The sequence below is a fragment of the Ostrinia nubilalis genome, chromosome 25 (genome assembly GCF_963855985.1).
Source record: "Ostrinia nubilalis chromosome 25, ilOstNubi1.1, whole genome shotgun sequence".
In the NCBI taxonomy this organism is placed as follows: Eukaryota; Metazoa; Arthropoda; class Insecta; order Lepidoptera; family Crambidae; genus Ostrinia; species Ostrinia nubilalis.
In genome coordinates, this window is record NC_087112.1 from 1,330,320 (window position 1) to 1,353,241 (window position 22,922).

Below are 22,922 nucleotides of genomic sequence, written 5' to 3' on the forward strand. Positions count from 1 at the left end.
GATCGTTCCATCTACGAAGTCCTCTACCATCCACCAATTTTTGGTCAGGGGAAGCGCAGGGTGTGGAGAGTTTGATCCGAGCATCATTATTGTAGTCTGTGTACACTCATGGATAATTTAATAGTACCGATAACACTCAAACATTAGCGGAAGAATGTTGAGGCGCATCTTCGTGGATGAAACTATCAATATGTATTTAATAGGCTGAGGGAGTTTCGCCCTCCCAGCTAGTGATCTGCTTATCATACCACACATACTGTCCCTTCACCGAGTCATCAGCGTCCAGCGCCAAGAATAACGGAGCAGCAGCACCCTCATCAATGGTGAGCGGTCCCTTGTGAGATGTCATGTCGGTGTCCACATATCCAGGGTGTACTGCATTCACTTTTATGTCTAAAATAAAAAATGACAGCAAGGTCAGATAACTGAGAAAATGTAGATTTAATAGATAGATGAAAGAATGAATGTGATGTTTTATTAGTTCAATATAATGGCTAAATCATCATAGTGACTAAAACTTTTTGAGATTTTTATCTGATAAGTAGGTAAAAATGAACATGATAATGTCATTAAATTGCTGTATCATTGTTATCAAAGAAAATTTTTTTTTTTTTTTTATATGTGATAGGAGGCAAACGAGCAGACGGATCACCTGATGGTAAGTGATTACCGTCGCCCATAGACACCCGCAGACCCAGGGGCGTTACAGATGCGTTGCCGGCCTTTAAGGTAAAGATACGCTCTCCTCTTGAAAGCTTGCAGGTCGTATCCGTCCGGAAACACCGCAGACGACAGTCCATTCCACAGTTTGGTTGTACGGGGCAGGAAGTTTCTAGAGAAACGTACTGTAAACGTACATTGTAGTTATGAAATAAGCAAAAACATACCTCTGTCATTGAGCATTCTTTGCTGAATCATGGTCAGTGCAGTCAAACCAACTTTAGATACAGCATACGATGAGTTGCCCCATTCAGGAGCCTGTGTTCCTTGCTTGGCTGCCTCTATGTACTGCTGCATCAACTCCGACAGCTCAGGAATGGTCAAATTTGGGTCTTTGAAACGATTTCTCAATGCTACGCTAGGTATTTTACTCAGATGGCCAGCTGAGCTTGAGATATTTACGACTCTCCCGCCATTTTTGACGAGCGGGAAAAGTTTTTCGCAAGTGTTCAGAACTGCAAAGTAATTCACTGCTAACGTTTGTTCAGCTTGGACTGCAGCTGGCTCTGTGGCGTTATGCTTGAAGGCTATAGCTGCGTTGTTAACCAGAATATCTATGCCACCATGTTTTTGTTTTATGAAATCTCGGAAAGTCTCAATGCTCTTATCTTCAGTAATGTCTAGCTGGTGGTAGCTCGGGTGTAGCCCTTCTTTTTCAAGGTCAGCTACAGCTTTCTTGCCGCGTTCAACATCACGAGAGGTTAGGTAAACTATACCGTCAAACTTTTTGCAGAGTCCACGGACGATCGCAAAACCAATTCCCTTATTGGAGCCGGTCACGATTGCAACTTTTCCAGACATTTTTGAATATGTTTTAGATATTAGCACAGAGTTTCAGCGATTTACAAAAAAACCCTGGTGAGGTAGGTAAACAACAAAATAAATATTTGACAAATTACTGACATTGACATTGAGTCAGCTGACAGCAAGCAAACTTTGTGTTCCGACAAATGTTCCGATTTGTACTGTTTGAATATAACATATAACTGGCATTGATCAAAATAATACACTTTATCCAATGATATTATATAAAAACAAAAGCAGATATGTTATAAGCGCTCGCGCTGTGAATACTCAAATACGTCCCAATTGGGACGTCTTGTGTTTAGTCTTCGTGTGGCCTGCGTCGTGCGCAATCGCGTGCGTACCATACCGTAAGTTCCTGTGTTCTTACCAAAATAAATAAAAAATGCCATCGTGTGTGTTTCGAAAGTGTACCAATTATGACTCTAAAGTAAACAAAATATAGCCTGACCAGGAACATAAAAACCCTCGCCATGTTGCGGAAAACTAATGGTACTAATTTCTTTTAATGGCAACAGTAACTGAAAACTTCATTGTCATGTCACCTTGCATGTCAGTCTATTGCTGTCAAAGTGTAAACAAACTTTATTTTAAATGTGCGCAATTGATTTTGTGAATTAAATTGCTAAAATCTTTTTATAGTCGTGAAAGAAAAGTGGTTCACAATGTGTTAAAGTATTTGTCGAAGAGAAATACTAAGGGTTCGGACAATATTTTCATTAAATAATGTTTCCGACAAAGGTTGTCAAATTGACAGACATGTTTATCGTATAGTACAGTCCACTATGAAAATTAGCTGTGGTGTTTCAACTACCTATTTTAAAGTTTTTAGTCACTTTGTAAGTGTTGAATTTTATGGAATTGGGAGAGAAGTACCGCGTTTGAAGCGTTCATGAGCAGACATTGTAGTTGAATATTCAAGTTCTGAATTTGATTTATTGATGAATAATAAAATAAATCCTACTAGCTCGATTGATGGTTTCATTTAATTTTTTTAAACCTATAATAAATATCTCTTTTCGTTAATATAAGAAAATATCAAATTAGCCCGTAATCCTGAATCCTGATACATAAAGTTAGCCTATTAATTTAATACAGGTACGACTGTACTCAGTGTTGCACTATCAAATGCAATAGAGGCGCCTCTATGCCAGGGTTTTTATGTTCCTGGTCAGGCTATACAAGGGATCTCTTACCACATGTGATTATGCAAAATTATTTAGTATTTATATTTTCAATTATTTATGCAAACAATCAAGACGCCATGCGCCATGTTCAAGTTAAGAAAGAGAAAGCGATCTTGTTTTGACGTTAGAGCGATAAGGATGCGTGCGCTGCGGACATAGATTAGTTAGTGCAGAATCGTTAAAACTATAGCTATCTCTTTCATTCGCGTGCTATTTCGTATCTTTTGTTTCACTTATCAGTTACATTTGTCAATGTGTGCAATTTGGAATAGCTCGGCACGGATTAAAATCGTAATTTCTATGAACGTAACATATCTATAGTTCTGTAATATCATTGACTTTATCAAATAATGCAACCACTTTAGTTAATTATATCGGCACTTTTATCTCTTTAGATAAGTCTGTGTGGTCTCCCACCGTAATCAATTACTACTATGTAGCAGTGTGATATGATGATGATAAGCAAGCAGGGGCAGTCCGCTTCAAAAACTAAGTATAGCCTGACCAGGAACATAAAAACCCTGGCATAGAGGCGCGTCAATTGCATTTGATAGTGCAACACTGGGTACAGTCGTACCTGTATTAAATTAATATGCTAACTTTATGTATCAGGATTCAGGATTATGGGCTAATTTAATATTTTCATAAATTAACAAAAAAATATTATATTATAGGTAAACTGGTTTAAATAAATTAAATGAAACCATCAATCGAGCAAGTAGGATTTTATTATTATTCATCAATAATCAAATTCAGAACTTGAATATTCAACTACAATGTCTGCTCATGAACGCTTCAAACTCGATACTTCTTTCCCAATTCCATAAAATTCAACACTTACAAAGTGACAAAAAACTTTAAAATAGGTAGTTGAAACAAACCACAGCTAATTTTCATAGTTGACTGTACTATACGATAAACATGTCAGTCAATTTGACAACCTTTGTCGGAAACATTATTCAATGAAAATATTGTCCGAACCCTTAGTATTTCTCTTCGACAAATACTTTAACACATTGCAAAGCACTTTTCTTTCACGACTATAAAAAGATTTTAGCAATTTATTTCACAAAATCAATTGCGCACATTTAAAATAAAGTTTGTTTACACTTTGACAACAATAGACTGACATGTAAGGTGACATGTCAATGAAGTTTTCAGTTACTGTTGCCATTAAAAGAAATTAGTACCATTAATTTTCCGCAACATGGCGAGGGTTTTTATGTTCCTGGTCAGGCTATATGCCGTCTGATGCCGTCATGGAGTAAATGCAAGATCTCTTGTCCTAGTTTACCTACCTATTTTTATTTTATTCACAATACTGGTCGACTGACTTGATTGTAGCCTCGGCGCGCCTTTTCTACAACCTGTCGAATTAACTGCGCACCTGGCTGCCGTGACGTCACATCGTATAGCGAACGCGGGGAGGTGAGCGGGTAAGTGGGAGTCGCATTCCAGCGAGGTACGCAGTTAACTTGATTGGGTCAATTCGGGTTCTACATTGCACCGCAGTATCCCTTTTGAACAGGATTGTCGGCACGATGATTCCTGCTAATCCCGTCCTGAAGACGCCCTGAATTGGTAATAATATTTTCGGAGTTTGGTAAAAATAACACCAAGTGCAAGGTTCAATATTGTTTTATTTAAAAATATTTTTAGTAGAGGCACTTAGGTTAACGTAATTTAAAAAATCTATTATATAAAAGCAACTGTACATCCTAGTTGCGCTTGTTAAAATATTTAAAAAACATTTTACTAACACTGGACGGTATTTATAATAATGTTTATCTAACAAAAGAATACAGGGTGGATATTAAATCATGTTTCATCGTCAGTAATTTTTTTCTTTTATTAGTGGCGATTTATGGTCTTATGCATGATTTCATATTAACCCTACATTTGAGAAACATTATAAATAAGTTTTCTTAAAATCAAAACATTATGTAAAAAATTAAGTACACAATTTTTCATAGGAATATGAATTAATATTATTATTTATAATGTAAAAATGCCCTTACATAAGTAATATTCTATAATATTTATTAGTTATTTAGAACTGTATTAACATAATTAAACAGAATGTGTAGACACTCCCAAGCTATTTGCGCACAATGCGTTTCCCGCGCATTTGTTACGCGTCACGGTGACATTCGACGTTTCAAATGCACAATCCAAGGGTGCGTTCCGTTTAACCACTGTCACTCACTGGGTTTGGAGCACTGAGGATACACCCTTAGGATTTTCAAAAACTGGTGGACAAGCTGTGAGCAAGTTACAACTTTATTACCAGGCGCTGGCTTTATTAAAAGGCACTCCTTTTTGTTGAGTGAACTTGGACTGCATTGGTTCTAAACGTTTGCTAGTAAATTCTGTGGCAGTGAATATTCTTTGATACAGTATAGTGATATTAAATTTGATGTATCATGTCATCGGAATAAAGCTATTAATTTTAAACTTATAAGGTTTAACCTAAATTAATATAACAATTTAAATGGAAGTAAGTTTGCCTTGGAATTAAGGCACAATTTAAATTTTCGTTAAATTTGGTACGTACTGAATGAGTGAATGAGAATGTTGTATCAAATGTGTTGTCATTCGTTCCATTGGCTCAGTCAATTCGTGTCAATTCTAACGAAAGAGCATAAAATTATACTTATAGAATAAAAAAATAGTCAATATTTTTTTCAAGCACCAAGTTTCTCGTAGTTATTAACTGCACCTGAAAATAATAAAATAAAGTTAGTAAAAACTAATGGTACATAGTGACTTCATCTGCTACCACGATTTTCTCCTATATTATACTATAATATTAAAATGTGAAATAATGTGAAGATGAATATTTGTTAATCTTTCACGCAAAAACTATGGGACGGATTTTCATGAAACTACAGTAATATTTTTTATAAATTTTAAAACTATATTTCTGTAACAAACTGAATTTTACGAGGGCAAAATTTCGGGCAAAAGCTGAAATGTTTTTATGAATGTCACCACTTTGAATCACTACGAATTCTAAATAAATAAACGAAAAAATATGTACCTACATCAGCGCTCAGCGTTCAACAGATACGGGATGGCGTCATCAATGCTGACGTCACCCAAGAACCCTACAAAGAACACATCCTCCAGGAATGGTCCAGTGAAGGTCCTTAGCACAGGCAGCTGCAGTAATAAGGTGGCCAGGCGTTCTTCTTCAGGCTGGCAACACGCCTTGAGGGAGCGCAGGACTTTGGCCTGGTATTCCTGCATCTTGCGGGTTAAGAAATCTGGCACGCCATCTGTGGTGGATTGATATATTAGTATGAGCACAGAATAAGTACTACGACGTACAGAAGTTTTACTTCGCGAAGGTATTTAAAAAAAATTATGCTCAAAGTCATTAACAATTTGGTGTAATTTAGCTTGTCTCAAGAGTCAAGCATCATTTTGTTGAAAAACGTCAGTGATCGGTACTGCGCCGAAGGCCCGAAGCCATAGGGCTGACTTGCTTAGAATAGGTTTCCTAGTTGGGATAGTGAATGTATTTAAACTAACTATAATTCTTCTGTCGTTACTCCGCTTCACCCTCTACGAAAAATTACGGAAAACACGGAAGAGTTTAACTAACTGATCTAATTTCCCTTCCCTGGACGAGAAAGGGTATGCATATGGGTACGCGAGTCTACTTTCAACGTTTGTTTTTGTGTTCTGCTAAAGAATTTTTTTTTTCTAGTAGTTATACCATGGGTACGCGACTCTTTTATTGATTCTTGCTGCTTATTTTAGTTTTTTCTAGCTGCTTTAAACCTGCTACCGAGAGGGTGAGAGACTCCTGGCGTCATCTACCGGCGCGGCTTAGTATAGATGACCCACGCTGAACTGTCCCACCAAACTCAATGACAGGGGGGCGCTACCATCGTTCAACTATATGGTTTCCAACATGGCAAAAATCGGAAGCAGCGATCCGGTATTGACGGTGGCGCCCCACTATCAATGTCATGGATAGGACAGTTCAGTATTTTGGTACTATACCAGTTGCTTATGCCTGCTAACGCCATCTACCGGCGCAGCCCAGCACTAAGTACTCACCAGGCGAGAACAGACAAAGCGCGCGAAGGTGCGCGTGTTCCCGCTCGCTCACGCGCAACTGTTCAAGCGTGCCCAGGAACTGCTGTAGACGCGTTAAAGTGCTGCTGATCTCCGCTATGCGTTCGTCCGAATAGTCTGCTACTGTGATCTGCAAATCAAAGAGCCACTTTAGCATTGCGGAACAAAAAAAAATGAACAAAAAAAATTCCTGGCAATATACATACTTGTAAAGCCTGGTCAGTGAGCACGTAGAATCCCGTCCAATGACCCCAAGCTGCCCATCCTTGTCGCTCGCACGTGATTATGTTGCTGTCGCGCTCGCACACTCACTGCGGGCGCGCGTCGCACAGTCGCGACAGCAATATAATTACGCGCGAGCGATAAGGATGAGTAGCTTGGGGTCATTGGACGGGATTCTACGTGCTCACGGACCAGGCTTTACATTGGTGCAGTAGCAGTGAAAGAGAGAATGAAAGCGTTCTCGAAAGGAGATCACGACACGATTTACATAGACCCCATACTAGCGTCTTTCGAGCGCTATCGTCTGGCCAACGCCCGCGCGGACAATGCTGAACATATCAGAGCAGATCTGAACAGAACATCTGAGCACTTGCCAAATGTTTGTCTAGAAGCGCTGGTAGGGCAAAAAAAGAATGAGACATGTATAGGCTCCTTAAGCCGTGTGGTGACGGCAGAGTAGAATACATTTGTCACCAACCCCTACTCTTCCCGCGGGTGTCGTAAGAGGCGACTTAGGGACTACACATCAAACAGAGAATGGGCAGCAGCGTTCTCTGAAAAACATCAATCTTTTAAACTGCGATCTCCAACCCGCCTGCCAAGCGTGGAGATTATGGCAAAACCCTCCACTATAGTGGAGGAGGCTCATAGTCCAGCAGTGGACTGTAAAGGGCTGTTGATGATGGTGATGATAGGCTCCTTAAGAGCATTTGAAATCGCAAATCGATCGAATTTAGACTCTAAACAAATAAAGATAATTTTGATTTGATTTGACATAGCATTGCAACGCGTTTAGAAGCTGCTCAGCATTTGCGTCAACGCTGCGTAGCCACTGGCGAGTGACAATCGAAAGACGCTAGTGTGGGAGTGGCCATAGTGTTGGAAAACCATGGCTGAACCATTTAAGAACCTAGTAAGTGCAGCGGAGTACATTTTACAGGAGAGCGAAAAAACGTATTTTCATTTGCCCTGCTAAGATGCTTAAAGATTTGGATAACTTCCGATGTTTATATTGAAGATTAGTTACTGAAGTATACTTTATGGAATAAATAAATATATTTAGTTAAAAATTGCAAGTTTTATGCCCCTTACTAACACTAAAAATTAATTTATTGACAAAAGTTACCTCGCAAAGCCAAAATCAAAATTTAATATGAATCAGTACTCATGTAGTTCTCAGATTTTGATAAGATTATAGAGTATTAGCCAACAGAATTCGAAATAATATTTAAATTATAGTAGCATTTTACCTCTAGTAAGTCACATTGACCATTTTAAAACTTAGTAAGTCCATGCACTTACTAGGTTTTAAAATGGTCATTGTAACTTGCTAGGTTTTGATAATGGTTTTTTCAAATTTGAATTCGACTTACTAGGTTTTTAGCAACACGTTTTTCCGGTTTTAAGTACAATAGAGCGATTTCTGTCTTCACATCCTGTGGAGACCTTAATTCTAAGGTGATTTATGACAAAAAACAAAAATCTGCAAAAGTGTCCCTTACTAGGTTCTTAAATCGTTCAGCCGCTTAAACATTGTCTTAATATTACCTCGGGCTGCGGCGGGTCAGGCTGGCGGCGTGGGGCGCCGGCACGCGATCGCAGTTCAGCTTGAAGATGCGCTACCAACTGAGGCAGCAGCGCCGGCAGCGCCAGGGCTCCAGCTAGACGTGCCAGACCCAGCACGAAGAGTTCCGGCCAGCACTTCTTGAATAGGGTCACTTGGATCTCGAACCTGCAGGAAATTATATTGGTGTAAGGTTGATGTTTCAGATTGAGGGCTACCGTATCTTGCTCCTGGCCAGTGCAACAGCTACTCTAATTCTGATATGGAAATTCTGGTAAAGATCACTATTCATCAGTCTACTGCCAATACTTTAGGATAAATATTTGCATTTGCAACATATCTTCCACCCTATTAATTTTATTGCCTCCAAGAAAAACTTGCATTGCGCGAGTTAAAATGACTCCTAAAGCCATCTACCGGCGAAACCTAGCACTAAGTACTCACAGCTGGTACGCGGCGTAGGGCACGGCACGGGATCGCAGGAAGCGAGAGTTTAAATGGAGATTACTGGCGCCATCTACCGCTGTAGTTTAGTACCGAGTATACTCATTGGTACGACATCCTAACGCCATCTATTAGCGCAGCCTAACACTAACTACTCACGGCAGGTGTGCCGCGTGGGGCACGGCGCGGGAGACTCCTAACACCATCTAGCGGCTCAGTTTAGAACTAAATGGCTTATCCTGCTAACGCCATCTGTCAGTGTACCCTAACACTAAGTACTCACGGCAGGTGGGCCGCGTGGGGCACGACGCCACACGACGCTAACTGCTAACGCCATCTAGCAGCGCAGTTTAGAACTAAATGGCTTATCCTGCTAACGCCATCTGTCAGTGTACCCTAGCACTAACTACTCACGGCAGGTGTGCCGCGTGGGGCACGGCGCGCAGCCAGCGCGCGTTGGCGGCCAGCAGGCGCGCGCCCGCCTCGCACGCGGCGTGCAAACGCAGATGCGGCGGCGCGGGCGCGGGCAGCGGTAGCGAGAGTGTGAGGGACTCCTGGCGCCATCTGTCAGTACTCACCTAGCGGCATCTAGCCATCTAGCGGCGCAGTTTAGAACTAAGTGGCTTATGCCTGCTAACGCCATCTGTCAGTGTACCCTAGCACTAACTACTCACGGCAGGTGTGCCGCGTGGGAGAGACTGCTAACGCCATCTAGCGGCGCAGTTTAGAACTAAGTGGCTTATGCCTGCTAACGCCATCTGTCAGTGTACCCTAGCACTAACTACTCACGGCAGGTGTGCCGCGTGGGGCACGGCGCGCAGCCAGCGCGCGTTGGCGGCCAGCAGGCGCGCGCCCGCCTCGCACGCGGCGTGCAAACGCAGATGCGGCGGCGCGGGCGCGGGCAGCGGTAGCGAGAGTGTGAGGGACTCCGCTGTACTTAGGATGCTTGAGTCCGGCTCTGGTGAGAAAGGTTTGAGGTTAAAATCGAGATACAAGAAAACACTGAAGTGATAGAGCATTCCGTAATCATTATTATAGTCCAGTCATTATAATAAGTTCACCTCGGAATTCGAGATACCCAGCTGTCTGTAAATACGTGTATATTGACACCCTAAAAGTTGTCTCAAAACCTACATATGGTAGGGTGTAAGCAACTATTAAATTTTCCCACGGGAATTAGCGGGAAAATCCTTTTGTATGAAAAATCTAAACCGCTTAAGTTGACCTGAAGTGATGCAGTGACCGCGCGCTCTCCGCCCACTATCTCGAAAACGGTTCACCGTATAAAAAATTTTTTTGAACAAAATTTGTAGAGAATTTTGTAGTGTCCGACCGAATGTTCGGTTTCGGTTTCGTTTTCGGTTGAGTTTCGGTAAAAACACGAGTTTCGGTTTAGTTTCGTTTTCGGCGGCAAACTTGCCGAAACTACGACCGAAACCGAATGTGCATTCGGGAGTTTCCGCGCTGTTATCGGTCATGTTCGGCGCGTTGAATTAGTGAATGAATCCGATCAGAGCCAAGCCAATGTCGTGATTCGCTCGCTTGTTTGTTTGCTGTTAGTTTTGTTTTGTTGTGGTGGCGAGTTTTCGAGTGATTTATTTTGAATTTGGTAAGTTTTATAGTAATGACTATAGTGCATTTCATGGTGATAATATTATGGATTCAGAGTTTCAAAGTTCATTTTAGTATTTATCACCAAGGTATCCAAGTGGCAAGTACAGTAGATACTAACTTACGTACTACGTACCAATTTTGTTTTGAGAAATTATTAAGGTAAAAGACCCGACCATGGGACGGGTTTAAATGTAGATGTCCTGAATATTGCGAGTAATTAAAAAAAATCTAGACTATAAATCCTTCTTTTCTTTTTTAATACATAATTTGATACCTTTTAGAGTAAAAAGGAACTTTATAAGTTCAATTTTAATGCAATTTAAAGAGAAAACAATAAAGACTGACTGATTACAACTGTCTACAGCATTTTTGCGCACGGGTTATGCATAGCTTATTTTTATTGCTTTAATACCTAGAAATAAGAATAACAACAAAAAAAATTTCTGAGTTTGCTTTTACGTGTAAAAAATAGAAAAATTCATATCAATGAATGTATGAAACATGAACATAGAGATGATTTAATTTGTTGCCAAATATATTTTTTTCTTTCTTTCTTTCTTTCTTTCATTCTTTCTAATTATTAAAACATACCAAACATCCATTTAAGATTCATTCTCACAAGAGAAAGTTTTAAATAGAGTCCAAATATTTATTAAAAATTAAAAGTTCTAATTTCCTGTCATGTTCAATAGAAGATTTTTCTCATAAAAATCTAACTCTATCATGCTTTCAGTTTACTGGCCTTGGTAACGTCGTCTCTCAAATCCCACTATATTTTGATGAAAGCGCGCCCCTTGTTCTTGCGAATAAGCCCCCATAATTATCTATAAATATATCCCAATGAGAATGTGACGTGCATCTTTAGAGACATTCTACTATGAAGATGGAAAATTCAAATCGCTATAACTCTTTAAAAAGCAAATATTTTCGATTTGTAATCGCACTTTTTTATATAAATTTGCTTATATAATCAGAATTTAATAAGTAAAACCCATGCGCAAAAAAAAAATTTTTTTTTGTTGACCGGTGTTATAACAAAGTTTTCTTTATTTTTCTTTTGTAAGGAAGTTTCGGTTTCGGTTTCGGTTTCGGCCGAAATAGACACCGTTGCCGAAATTCGTTTTCGGTTTCGGTTTCGGTCGTAAAACTTGTTTCGGTCGGACACTAGAATTTTGTATTCTACAATATTGATAATAAATACAAATAGCAAAAAACCCATAGGAAATGAGATATTTCCAAAAAAAAGCGCAAAAAAACCGATTTTTGTGACCGTTGACCTTGAAATTTAATAGTTGCTTACACCCTACCATTTATGTAGGTTTTGAGACAACTTTTAGGGTGTCAATATACAAGTATTTACAGACTTACAGCTGGGTATCTCGAATTCCGAGATTCTTACCTAATTTAAGCTTAAATGACTGGACTATTATCATTGTCAAGATATTGCCACCATTCATTTTCTAATTTCTGAGGTGGGCATTAAAGGTTTCGCAGTACGTCTGACCTGAATTTGTCAAAATACAGATGTAGAAAATTAATTAGCGAAAAAGCATAACGTAAATCTGATCTAATACCTAAACTACCATATTATTATTATTATCGTCTTTCACGGATTCGGATCAGTCTGGTCGCCGAGCACGTAGAATTTTGTCCAATGACCCCAAGCTACCCATCCTTATCGCTCGCGCGTAATTATATTGCTGTCGCGACTGTGCGACGGGCGCCCGCAGTGAGTGTGCGATGGGTAGCTTGGGGTCATTGGACAAAATTCTACGTGCTCACAGACCAGACTATAGAGGAATGCGACGTTAGTTTGATCCCCGTCGATTACTGGTCTATCTATTTTGATAAACCTACTCAAACACAAGGACATTATTCAAATGAAGCGTCTCACCTTCAACTTGCTGCGTGTCGGCGGCGGCGTGTAGCGACAACGGCACCTCGGGTGGCGTGGCGCCGTATGCCGACTGTAAATATTCGTTTATTGCACCTGCAACAAATTATAGAATACATTAGATACTTTTCAGGATGCTAAAGTACCTTTTCAAATCGCGAATCGAAGGTAGGTGATGTACTCGCCGTTGATATTTATAATAATAATAAAAAAATAATAAAACCTTTATTTAAGCAAGACAGATTTACAAAATACCGACCGGCGCACAGTGGTCCCGATTTAATAAAACATGGACATTGATGCTAGAGGCACGAAAAATTTTTTGATGGTTACTGCTATGATAACTAATAAGGCAAAAAAATATTACAATCCTACGACGTCTATTTCGTAGTAAAAAAAAATATATACATATTTTTTGTATGGAAGAAATTACGTTTCTGTCAATTTTTCGAAATTCTTTAACGATGTCAAGATGCCGATCACACATGTTATAAAACAAGTGATTCTGAGTATTTCATGCGAAGATACTTGTCTCTTATCTCTGCGTACTTTTGAGTTATCGAGGGTTGAAAAATCGATTTTTTTATATTAAATATTTCCACGAAAAATTGCCAGAATTACAATATGGTGTATAAGGGACACTTTTGATGACACATAACAACGACTCGCACTCGCGCGCGCTCGTATGCATCAACTTTTACTAAAATAAAAAAAAAATTAAGGGAAATACTTAATACAAAGTTGTATGTATAGGTCCGCTGGTCGTCAAAAAGTAGCTTATACGAGAGGTTGCCCAATTTACAATATGTCCATCATTGATAACTCACACAAATATCGTCTCTCTCTGAAGGATAACAAGTTTTTTTGTTTCCAGAAGCTCTTGGTAGGATGGAAGCCCATAAATACTCTCTGAAGCGAGAATGAATCTCAAATTGCGATATTGCCATTTTGACAAATTACATGATGTAACTAGCGCTAACGTTTATCTTCAGGTAGACACAGTTTTAAGTTAAAAGATTGTCTACTATTTCACACTGTTCTTCGTTTTGGAACAGTTCTTTGATTATAGGTAGTCGCTAATTTCGTTTTGTTAGACTCTTTCAGTTTAGCACATAAAGCGTAAACTAATTCCTCCTCAGAATGATCTAAAAGTGTTAGAGAGCGCCTCTTCTTCTGCAGAAGAAGAATTTTGCATAAATCTTCAAAAGGTTTTTTATTTATACCAGAAGTCGATGGTTGCACATCTACTTCCGCAGTCTCATCAACTGGAGCGTCTTCCTCAGTATTAACGTTGTCTATGCGTTGTGTTAACTCGGTAAAAAACATTGTTTTAATCTATATTTTTACAATTCGGCCAGACAATTTCAGAGTCTAGCCAATGCGAATTCTGGTGCAAAAATGTCTTTTGGGCTCTACTGGAAGCAGACCAATCTTCTTTGATATATTTCTTGTAAAATTACGACTTAATGATTTGATAATTACTCAAATCTTCGGAAGACAATGCCAATACGTTCGTCATTTTAGTCTGAAATGGTCTGGCCGAAATGTAAAAATATAGATTTAAAAAATGTTCTTTTACCGAGTTAACACAACGCATAGACAACGTTAACACCGAGGAAGACGCTCCAGTTGATGAGACTGCGGAAGTAGATGTGCAACCATCGACTTCTGGTATAAATAAAAAACCTTTTGAAGATTTATGCAAAATTCTTCTTCTGCAGAAGAAGAGGCGCTCTTTAACACTTTTAGATCATTCTGAGGAGGAATTAGTTTACGCTTTATGTGCTAAACTGAAAGAGTCTAACAAAACGAAATTAGCGACTACCTATAATCAAAGAACTGTTCCAAAACGAAGAACAGTGTGAAATAGTAGACAATCTTTTAACTTAAAACTGTGTCTACCTGAAGATAAACGTTAGCGCTAGTTACATCATATTCATGTAATTTGTCAAAATGGCAATATCGCAATTTGAGATTCATTCTCGCTTCAGAGAGTATTTATGGGCTTCCATCCTACCAAGAGCTTCTGGAAACAAAAAAAACTTGTTATCCTTCAGAGAGAGACGATATTTGTGTGAGTTATTAATGATGGACATATTGTAAATTGGGCAACCTCTCGTATAAGCTACTTTTTGACGGCCAGCGGACCTATACATACAACTTTGTATTAAGTATTTCCCTTAATTTTTTTTTTATTTTAGTAAAAGTTGATGCATACGAGCGCGCGCGAGTGCGAGTCGTCATCAAAAGTGTCCCTTATACACCATATTGTAATTCTGGCAATTTTTCGTGGAAATATTTAATATAAAAAAATCGATTTTTCAACCCTCGATAACTCAAAAGTACGCAGAGATAAGTGACAAGTATTTTCGCATGAAATACTCAGAATCACTTGTTTTATAACATGTGTGATCGGCATCTTGACATCGTTAAAGAATTTCGAAAAATTGACAGAAACGTAATTTCTTCCATACAAAAAATATGTATACATTTTTTTTTACTACGAAATAGACGTCGTAGGATTGTAATATTTTTTTGCCTTATTAGTTATCATAGCAGTAACCATCAAAAAAATTTTCGTGCTTCTAGCATCAATGTCCATGTTTTATTAAATCGGGACCACCGTGCGGCGGACCGATATTGTGGCGTTTTTGTATAAACTTTTCAACACTTCGATATAATAATATCGATAGTCAATTTGGCACCTTTGGAGACTGTAGCACTGCCCAGTGGGTCTAGACAAAGTGCACATTTTAATCGCAAACCAGTCGAAAAGTGGTCGAAAAGCCCTTTTTTTTGTATGGAGTTTTGACGGATTCTATTTTCGATTCGATCAAAAAGTGCACTTTGTCTAGACCCACTTGTCTCGACTGAATCGAATTCGACCGAATTGAATATTATTAATATGTTAACTAAATTAATCGCTTACCAAACTGCCCCATCTTGAAGAGATTCTTGGCGAGCTGCGTCTGCAGCATCAGTTGCTGACGCCGAGCGCCTTCGATGTCGCTCGCGCTGCCCGCGTTTAGGTAGGGAGACACTGGAATAAAATGTTGTTGTGAGACTGACAAAATTTGAAAACTCAGTAAATCTAAATATGTCGCATTCGAATTGTATAATCCGCCGTTTTACATTACAGCTAGCCATTTTAAAAAACAGCCCCATTTTGTATACGGCGGTTCAACGATTAGCCAGATTGTCATTACGATTAGCCGGATTGTCATTACGATACGTTCTTCATTACGGCCTACGTTTAGCCGAAAAGCTAGTTATAACTACTGAATTTCTTTTTAATTCCGTGGTGGTCTCAGAGTGGGTCCACCACAATAGACCAGCAGACGAAGGGGTTCGAATTAGCGTTCTTAGATCTCAAATTCTCGACTGAGTCAGTCCGATACCGACACAGATATTATATTCACTTTGGATGGTAATAAAAACTTATTTGTTTCTGATGTTAAGGCTGCTGTTTGTAGTTTTAAAATTAGCTGTGGTTTGAATCCCGGCAATGTGAATTTCTTTTTTTACCCACAAGGAAGATATAGGCCTGCATCTTGCGTGAAGGAAAATAGTGGTCACTTACCAGGATTCCCTTTGTTGAAGGCGACGGCGGCGGCCAACGCGAAGTTTATCGCGGGCGCCGCGGGGGAAACCGCGCCGAAAGCGTCGCTGGGCTCTTCTTTTGGATTTATCTGTAACCAATTAGTGCGATATAACGAATGTAAAAACTAGTAAAATAACTCGTTAAGTGTTAGCGTTGGTTCTTAAAATAAAGTACCCTAGATACGCCAATGGAAATGCTTTGCGCATACCCACTACTGATTGATGAGGACGGCCAGTGGGTCATGTGGGACTCTCTCCACCTGCTACTAAGTGTAAAACCCGTCGATGTCCACCGAAGCCCAATGAAACGGAGTCACGAGTTGTTATTGAACTTGGATATTCGACCACAGCTCCGTCGCAGGCTAGAGGCTTGCTGACGAGCGAGCAGTTAAATAAATAATAATAAATAATAAAATATCCTTGGACATTTTACACTGCGCTTCTAGTCCCAAACTAAGCAAAGCTTGTACTATGGGTACTAGAAAACGGATATAAACATACTTAAATACTTTTTTTTTGTAAATACATACTTATTATACATATAAAACACCCAGTCCAATACAAACAAATATGTTCATGCACACAAATGTTTGTACTGTGCGGGAATCGAACCCGCTACCTCCGGAATAGAAGTCCGTTTCGAACCACTACACCAAACGGCAGTTGTTTTTATAGAGGTTTCCTCCTCGTAGACGTACCTGTGCAGCCTGTGCTTGCCCCGCCAGTCCCAGCAGCTTGGAATACGCAGCCTGTCGTTCATGCATGCCTCCGTCCCGTTGTACGCCCTTAGACTTGTCCACGATTGGTTATGTAAATAATGTAACATGTGCAGCCTGCGTTTTTCTAAGCAACGTATCTATGCGTCCTGCGCAGTCCATGTAAAATACCTGTGCTTGTCCATGCAACGAACCTGTGCAGCCTGCGTTTTCCCATGCAACGTACCTGTGCAGTCTGCGTCTACCCATGCTACATACCTGTGCAGCCTGTGCTTGTCCCGCCAGTCCCAGCAGCTTGGAATACGCAGCCTGTCGTTCATGCATGCCCCCGTCCCGTTGCTCGCCTTTCGACTTGTCCACGATCGGCTTCCGCTCATGCTGGACCGCTGTCGACAAGGTGCAAGAATTACTGCTCATTGCGTTTCAGATTATTTGGTGAGACATGTTTGTGGGGGTGATAAGGATTTCTATTTAGATAGAGCTTCTAAGGCTCGGCGCAAATGGGCCAATGACTACCTACTACCTCCTCACACTACCTACCGCCACATTTCTAAGTGTCAGAAGCGAGCGACAGCCACCGGTGTCTGGAAGCCGCCACATTTTATAACCCGCTCGTTGCTGTGCAGTCTGAATGGAGGATTAATATTCGGAATAGGTATTTTAAAATATTTGGATAAGGTGGATTAGGTACTGATTTTACTTAATCCAACCCATTTCTAGCGGGGGTGGAGCAGTGCGACAGTGGCGGGTGTCGGCGTTTTGTGGCACGTAGTGACCACTAGTGGCGAGTCGCGGACACTACTGTAGCGAGTGGCCGCCACCGGATACAAGAGTGCCGCGCGTCTATACAAAATATATTAAAAAGTGTGTTAAGTCGCCGTCGCTGGCTACCAGTGGTGGCTCTCTACCAAAAATTCTACCAGAAATAAAAAAAAACTGGTTCAAGAGTTTTTTTTAACTATTACTGAATATTATTTAATGTATCGTAGCATATAATTTTCATTATAATCACAATTTAGGTGTTTAGCTAGGATAATAAAAGATTTTAGTATAAATCATTCATTTAATTCCTTTCTTAGCTTATCTAATTTTAATTTATATTCTTCTTCTTTCCATTGGCGCTCCTTTTCCTTAAAATCCCATTCCTTCTGTTTTTCTATGATTTCGGTTTGAAGAAGTAGCTTCTGAAGTTGTACCAGCTCCAATTTTGCTTCTTTTAATTTCTGAAATGCTGTAAAAGTAAAAAAGAAAGAAATTGAATTAATTTTTATACAAAGGTTTTAACGTAATTAAAATTTCATTTTCATCATTTTTGGACTAAGTGATTTATTCAGGAGCCCTATAAAGTCCATTAAAATTGTAATAATTTAAGCGCAACCTCAGCATTGTAAGCCTTTTGGAAACCAATCTATGGTCCTTCAGTTGTGTAGGTATATGCCCTAACCATTGCCAATTTCAGCTTGCAAGAGAGCAACATCTGTAAGAAACCAAAATACAGTGTGAGTCACGTTAAAGTGTACGTATGAAAATAGATGAAACTAGACCTATTTTTATCGACAAAAAAGAGGTCAAAATTTTTTTGATATTTTTTTTTAATTTTTTATAGAATTTTTTTTCTTCCAATTACTTATTGTAAAGAAAACGTAATAACTTTTAAACTAAGCGGTATATCCTTATAAAATAAAAACAGTTGTAATGCTAAATAACAGGCGATACTAAAAAAATACATAAAATACACAAAAAATGCCAACAAATAATAAAAAATGATACTTTTTGAAAAAAATCTGCTTTTAAATTCGTGTTTTTTTGGTTATTTGATAAATTTGTCCAAAAAATGCCCCTATAACAGGTGGTTTTTATTACTTTGTATTATTCTCTATCGTATTATCTTTGTAAAACCAAAAATCGCATGTCTCTATCCCTATAACAACATTTGCTATGATCGTTTGAACAAAGGCCTGCCACAACATTATTCTCCGCTACAGGTAGAGACAATTTTAATTTTAACTAAAATGCTTATTTTACTTCGAAATCTTTTGTTTTTATTTGAAATCTAACTTGTCTTTATCAAAATTACAAATCTAGAGCCATTTTCAGTTTCGTTGTTAACGAAGCGTTGAATGGCGCGCCCGGAGAGGCTTAGTTCAAACGATCATTGCAAACGTTGTGATAGGGATAGAGTCATGCGATTTTAGGTTTAACGAAGGTAGTACGATAGAGAATAATACAAAGTAATAAAAACCACAGGTTATAGGGGCATTTTTTGGAGAAATTTATCAAATAACCAAAAAAACACGAATTTAAAAGAAGATTTTTTTCAAAAAATATATTTTTTTATTATTTTTTGGCATTTTTTGCGTATTTTATGTATTTTTTTAGTATTGCCTGTTATTAAGCATTATTACTGTTTTTATTTTATCAGGATATACCGCTTAGTTTGAAAGTTATTACGTTTTCTTTACAATAAGTAATTGGAAGAAAATAAATTCTATAAAAAATTTAACAAAAATCTCAAAAATTTTTTGACCTCTTTTTTGTCGATAAAAATAGGTCTAGTTTCATCTATTTTCATATGTACACTTTAACGTGACTCACACTGTATATTTATTTTATAGTAAAGCAATTGATATTAGATAGTTACTTAAATTCACTCACCTTAATTAACTTAATTTTGGACTGGACTTATAAGATCGAAATCTTAGACTCTACAGACCATCAGCAACTTTACCCAGAGATGGTGAGAGATACTAATAAAAAAAACACCTATAACATAATTTGAACTGTTTGTTTTATACGAAAACTTTTTCTTTCATCCATATTTCGGCACTGAATGGGTTAAACTACTACTAATTTTGTATTATCTACTTTCAACTGTGGCGAGGCGAAGAAGATCGACAAAACCTGGAGCGAGATCAAGCGAGAAGCTCAAGACCGAACGAGATGGAGGACTGTTGTGGACGCCCTCTGCCCCATCTAGGGGACATAGGACCATAAGTCAAGTCACTTTCAACTGTAGTATTTTTACCTAACTAATATTGTTGGCAGTTAAAAAACCCAAAAACTACAAACAGAGTTGCGATCCTATTGAGTACTTAGGTAATCGTTCTATCGAAATGACATGTGAATACGGATTTAAGACCGTTTTTCAATAGGACAACTTCTAAACGTCAACGACTATTTCAAAATACGTGAATTAGGCCACTGGTAACTCCTGAGGTACTCACAGTCACTCCTCATCCCGCAGGCCAGGCACTTCTGCAGGCGACAGTACTGGCATCGGTTACGGTGGTGCTTCGTCACTTCACAGTTCATGCTGCCCCTGCACTGGTAGCCGAGCTTCTTCCGTATGGAGCGTTTGAAAAATCCTTTGCAACCTAAATGAAAGAATACAATAACATGAAGAAACTAATTTGCAAGAACCAAAGCATATTCATGGTGTTTTTTGAAAAATTTTATAATTTCTAAAACCCCAGGCTACACTTTTGTGGATTTTTAAGTATAGAAGAAGACTGGTCTTTTGTAAAATTTTATTACATCATGTGGACTTTTAAAAATCACTGTTTTGATTATTTTTTTCCACGAGGAAGCTCTTGGCCTGTATCTCACCTGATGGTAAGTGACGATCAGGCCGAAGGTGGAAGCGAGCTTCACCCGGAATCCTCAACCACAGAGGAACTGGCTATCTTAGCTCTGACTTTGATTTGATTAAAAAATTTTTTTTAGTTTAAAGAATTTTAGGTTTCATAAACTTACCTTCACAGCTGATGGCACCATAGTGTCTCCCTGAGGCTCGGTCCCCACAGACTATACACAGCTCTAAACCACCTACTTCTGCCCCAGCACTGTATTTGAGCTCCATCTGGTCTTGACCATCCATCTTAGAAACTGGAACAAAGATACTTAAATATGTAGTCCAGAAAAATATTATTGAAGGTTAAAGGAGGCTTGTGTCAAGACTCAAACTTACTCCAAAATAATTTAGCACATTGGATGTATGATCAAAATCCCAAAACAAACAAAAAGACTGCACCTTTCACTTTATATGTTACAATCTCTACAAAGAATTAAGAGCAAAGAAAACTGTACAGAACGCTGTATCGTGGTATTTAAAGGGACTTAAGGTAAAAACAACACGCTCTGTGCAGTTTAACAAGAGCATCGTGCTCATTGAACTGAGAACAATTAAATAGCCACGGTACAGTTACAGACGCTCAAGATCACAGTATAAAACTCACCTTATAACTAATTTATATAGCTAAAAATTATATACAACTAAAACTTATAGTCCGTAGAATGTAAGATAACAACACACGTAGTATTTTATCCATTCATTTGGTTTAAAAACACAATTTTGCTTTACAACTTGAACAAAAAATGAAAGAATGCAAATAAAATGACATGTTTGTAAATCGCACACCTAGATCTAAACTGAGACAACTCAAAAATTGCCAATTTTGACTTATGCTTGTATTCAAATACTCGGTTATCATACGCATCTTTCCAACATAACAGGTTTAATAAAGCCTTGATCCATTTGCCGCTAGATGGCGATAACTTACTTTTGTTGAATCAACGCTTGTCAACCCCTTCCACCTAAACAAGCGTTTTGTCAGTTGACCTTCGCTAGTATCAGAGAGTGCACGTATTAAAATAAACGAAAACGCGGATATTTAGATTTGTTACAGTTAAGCAGAAAATATGTAATGAGTTAATTTGAGTAGTAACAGTATTGATGAATTGTTCTGCAATAGTCAACCAGATCATTTTGACTTGTTCCAGTTTTGTTTGATAAAGTAACTTATATTTTGTTACTATTTTGAGTTGAGTTTGTTTTGATGAATCAACTTGTGAATTTCTAGTTGGCGTAGTTTTGTTGGAACAAATTTCAATTCAATGTTTTTCTATACAGAACGCGTAGATTTGCATGTTTCACCTAAAATCAGGTACAGTATGATAATCCCTATTTCTAAATAAAGTTAGTTTTATTCAAACTGTTCAACTGTTGTGTTTGAGAAGAGTGTTTTGAGTTAACTTACTATTGTTGGATAAGTAAAAATTACAGTGGATATTTTTATTATTTTCCGAAAAAAATATGCTAGGTCGTTTTCTTTTAAATATTTTGAGAGAACAGTGTAAAGATAGTTAAAATGGCAATGTACAGACGACGGCACTTCAAGTTAAACACTGTAGTAACTAATGTAGTTGTATTACAAGTGTATAGTCTGATATGCTGTTGTCTGCACAAGAGATAAAATCTTCTTTATAATGTAGAAATAAAAAATAATGTCGAAAAAAGGTCTATAACAAGTAAATAAATAATAAATAAACATATCAATCAGCTGATGCTAAGAAAAAGTGGCTGAAGAAACTCAAACACCTATCATGTTCACCGTGTCATGAAATCTTCATTTATATCTCTTATGCTGATCCAAATCGTGTTAAAAAAGAACTGTTTTCTCAAACAATTCCTAAATTGATGATTAAGGATATCGAAACATTCAATGAAAACACTTTAATAGTGCAGGAAGAGGACTCAGCCACATCTTAAAATTTTGAAATACAGAGGACCAAAGAACGTGGAAGAGATGACATTTGAAAAGTTTTATGACACTAAAATCTTGCAAAAAATGTGGGCAACTAATTTGGTTGTAGACGAAAATCGGAATCAAGTTAAATGGCACGATATAAACATTTTAAGAGTGGAAAAGGAGGACTCAAATCTCAAAATGTCCAAACAAAACTGATTCAAGTGTAAATGTACTTTATTATTTATACAAAGTCATTCCCCTAAAATGTAACAACTAAAAAAACTGCGATTAAAGGTAAAAAGGATAGATTTTTTGACCCAGTTTATACACAGGGTCATTTCACAGCCTATCAATAATCCAAATTAAAACTGAGTTTCATAACTTCCCTAAGAAAAAATGTAGTAATACGTTTTTTTCGCCTCCTGAAAAATGCCCTTTTTTGAGTTGTCTCAGTTTAGATCTAGGTGTGCGAAATGTCACGCTAAAGAATGAATCACAGATAAGGATGCGTCAAAGGAGTTGTCCCAAAATGTATGGAGCCTA

General features: G+C 38.3%; 2 protein-coding genes across 2 annotated transcripts; both read right to left on the bottom strand.

Moving 5' to 3' along the window:
* Positions 1-109: 109 nt before the first annotated feature.
* LOC135084241 (carbonyl reductase [NADPH] 1-like) lies at positions 110-1,611 on the bottom strand. Its single transcript, XM_063978997.1, has 2 exons — positions 888-1,611; positions 110-393 (listed from the first exon to the last, which is right to left on the bottom strand). Exons 1-2 carry the CDS (start codon positions 1,519-1,521, stop codon positions 197-199), a joined length of 831 nt encoding a protein of 276 aa, XP_063835067.1. The 5' UTR covers positions 1,522-1,611; the 3' UTR covers positions 110-196.
* Positions 1,612-5,031: 3,420 nt separating this feature from the next.
* Positions 5,032-21,263, bottom strand: LOC135084231 (nuclear receptor subfamily 2 group C member 1-A). The gene is made up of 12 exons (XM_063978971.1): positions 21,087-21,263; positions 20,605-20,736; positions 20,076-20,225; positions 17,110-17,237; positions 16,116-16,224; positions 15,465-15,575; positions 12,536-12,631; positions 9,817-9,985; positions 8,568-8,751; positions 6,780-6,927; positions 5,756-5,989; positions 5,032-5,430 (listed from the first exon to the last, which is right to left on the bottom strand). Exons 2-11 carry the CDS (start codon positions 20,726-20,728, stop codon positions 5,757-5,759), a joined length of 1,452 nt encoding a protein of 483 aa, XP_063835041.1. The 5' UTR covers positions 20,729-20,736; positions 21,087-21,263; the 3' UTR covers positions 5,032-5,430; position 5,756.
* Between the last annotated feature and the right edge of the window lie 1,659 nt (positions 21,264-22,922).

Bases quoted from the DNA above. Each gene is read 5' to 3' on its own strand.
- LOC135084241 (XM_063978997.1), bottom strand. From the start codon at position 1,521: ATGTCTGGAAAAGTTGCAATCGTGACCGGCTCCAATAAGGGAATTGGT. The intron at 394-887 runs GTATGTTTTTGC...TTTTTATTTTAG, and splicing joins AAGAATGCTCAATGACAGAG to ACATAAAAGTGAATGCAGTA.
- LOC135084231 (XM_063978971.1), bottom strand. From the start codon at position 20,728: ATGGATGGTCAAGACCAGATGGAGCTCAAATACAGTGCTGGGGCAGAA. The intron at 20,226-20,604 runs GTAAGTTTATGA...TCTTTCATTTAG, and splicing joins TGGTGCCATCAGCTGTGAAG to GTTGCAAAGGATTTTTCAAA. The intron at 8,752-9,816 runs GTGAGTAGTTAG...AATTTCCTGCAG, and splicing joins CCCCACGCGGCACACCTGCC to GTTCGAGATCCAAGTGACCC.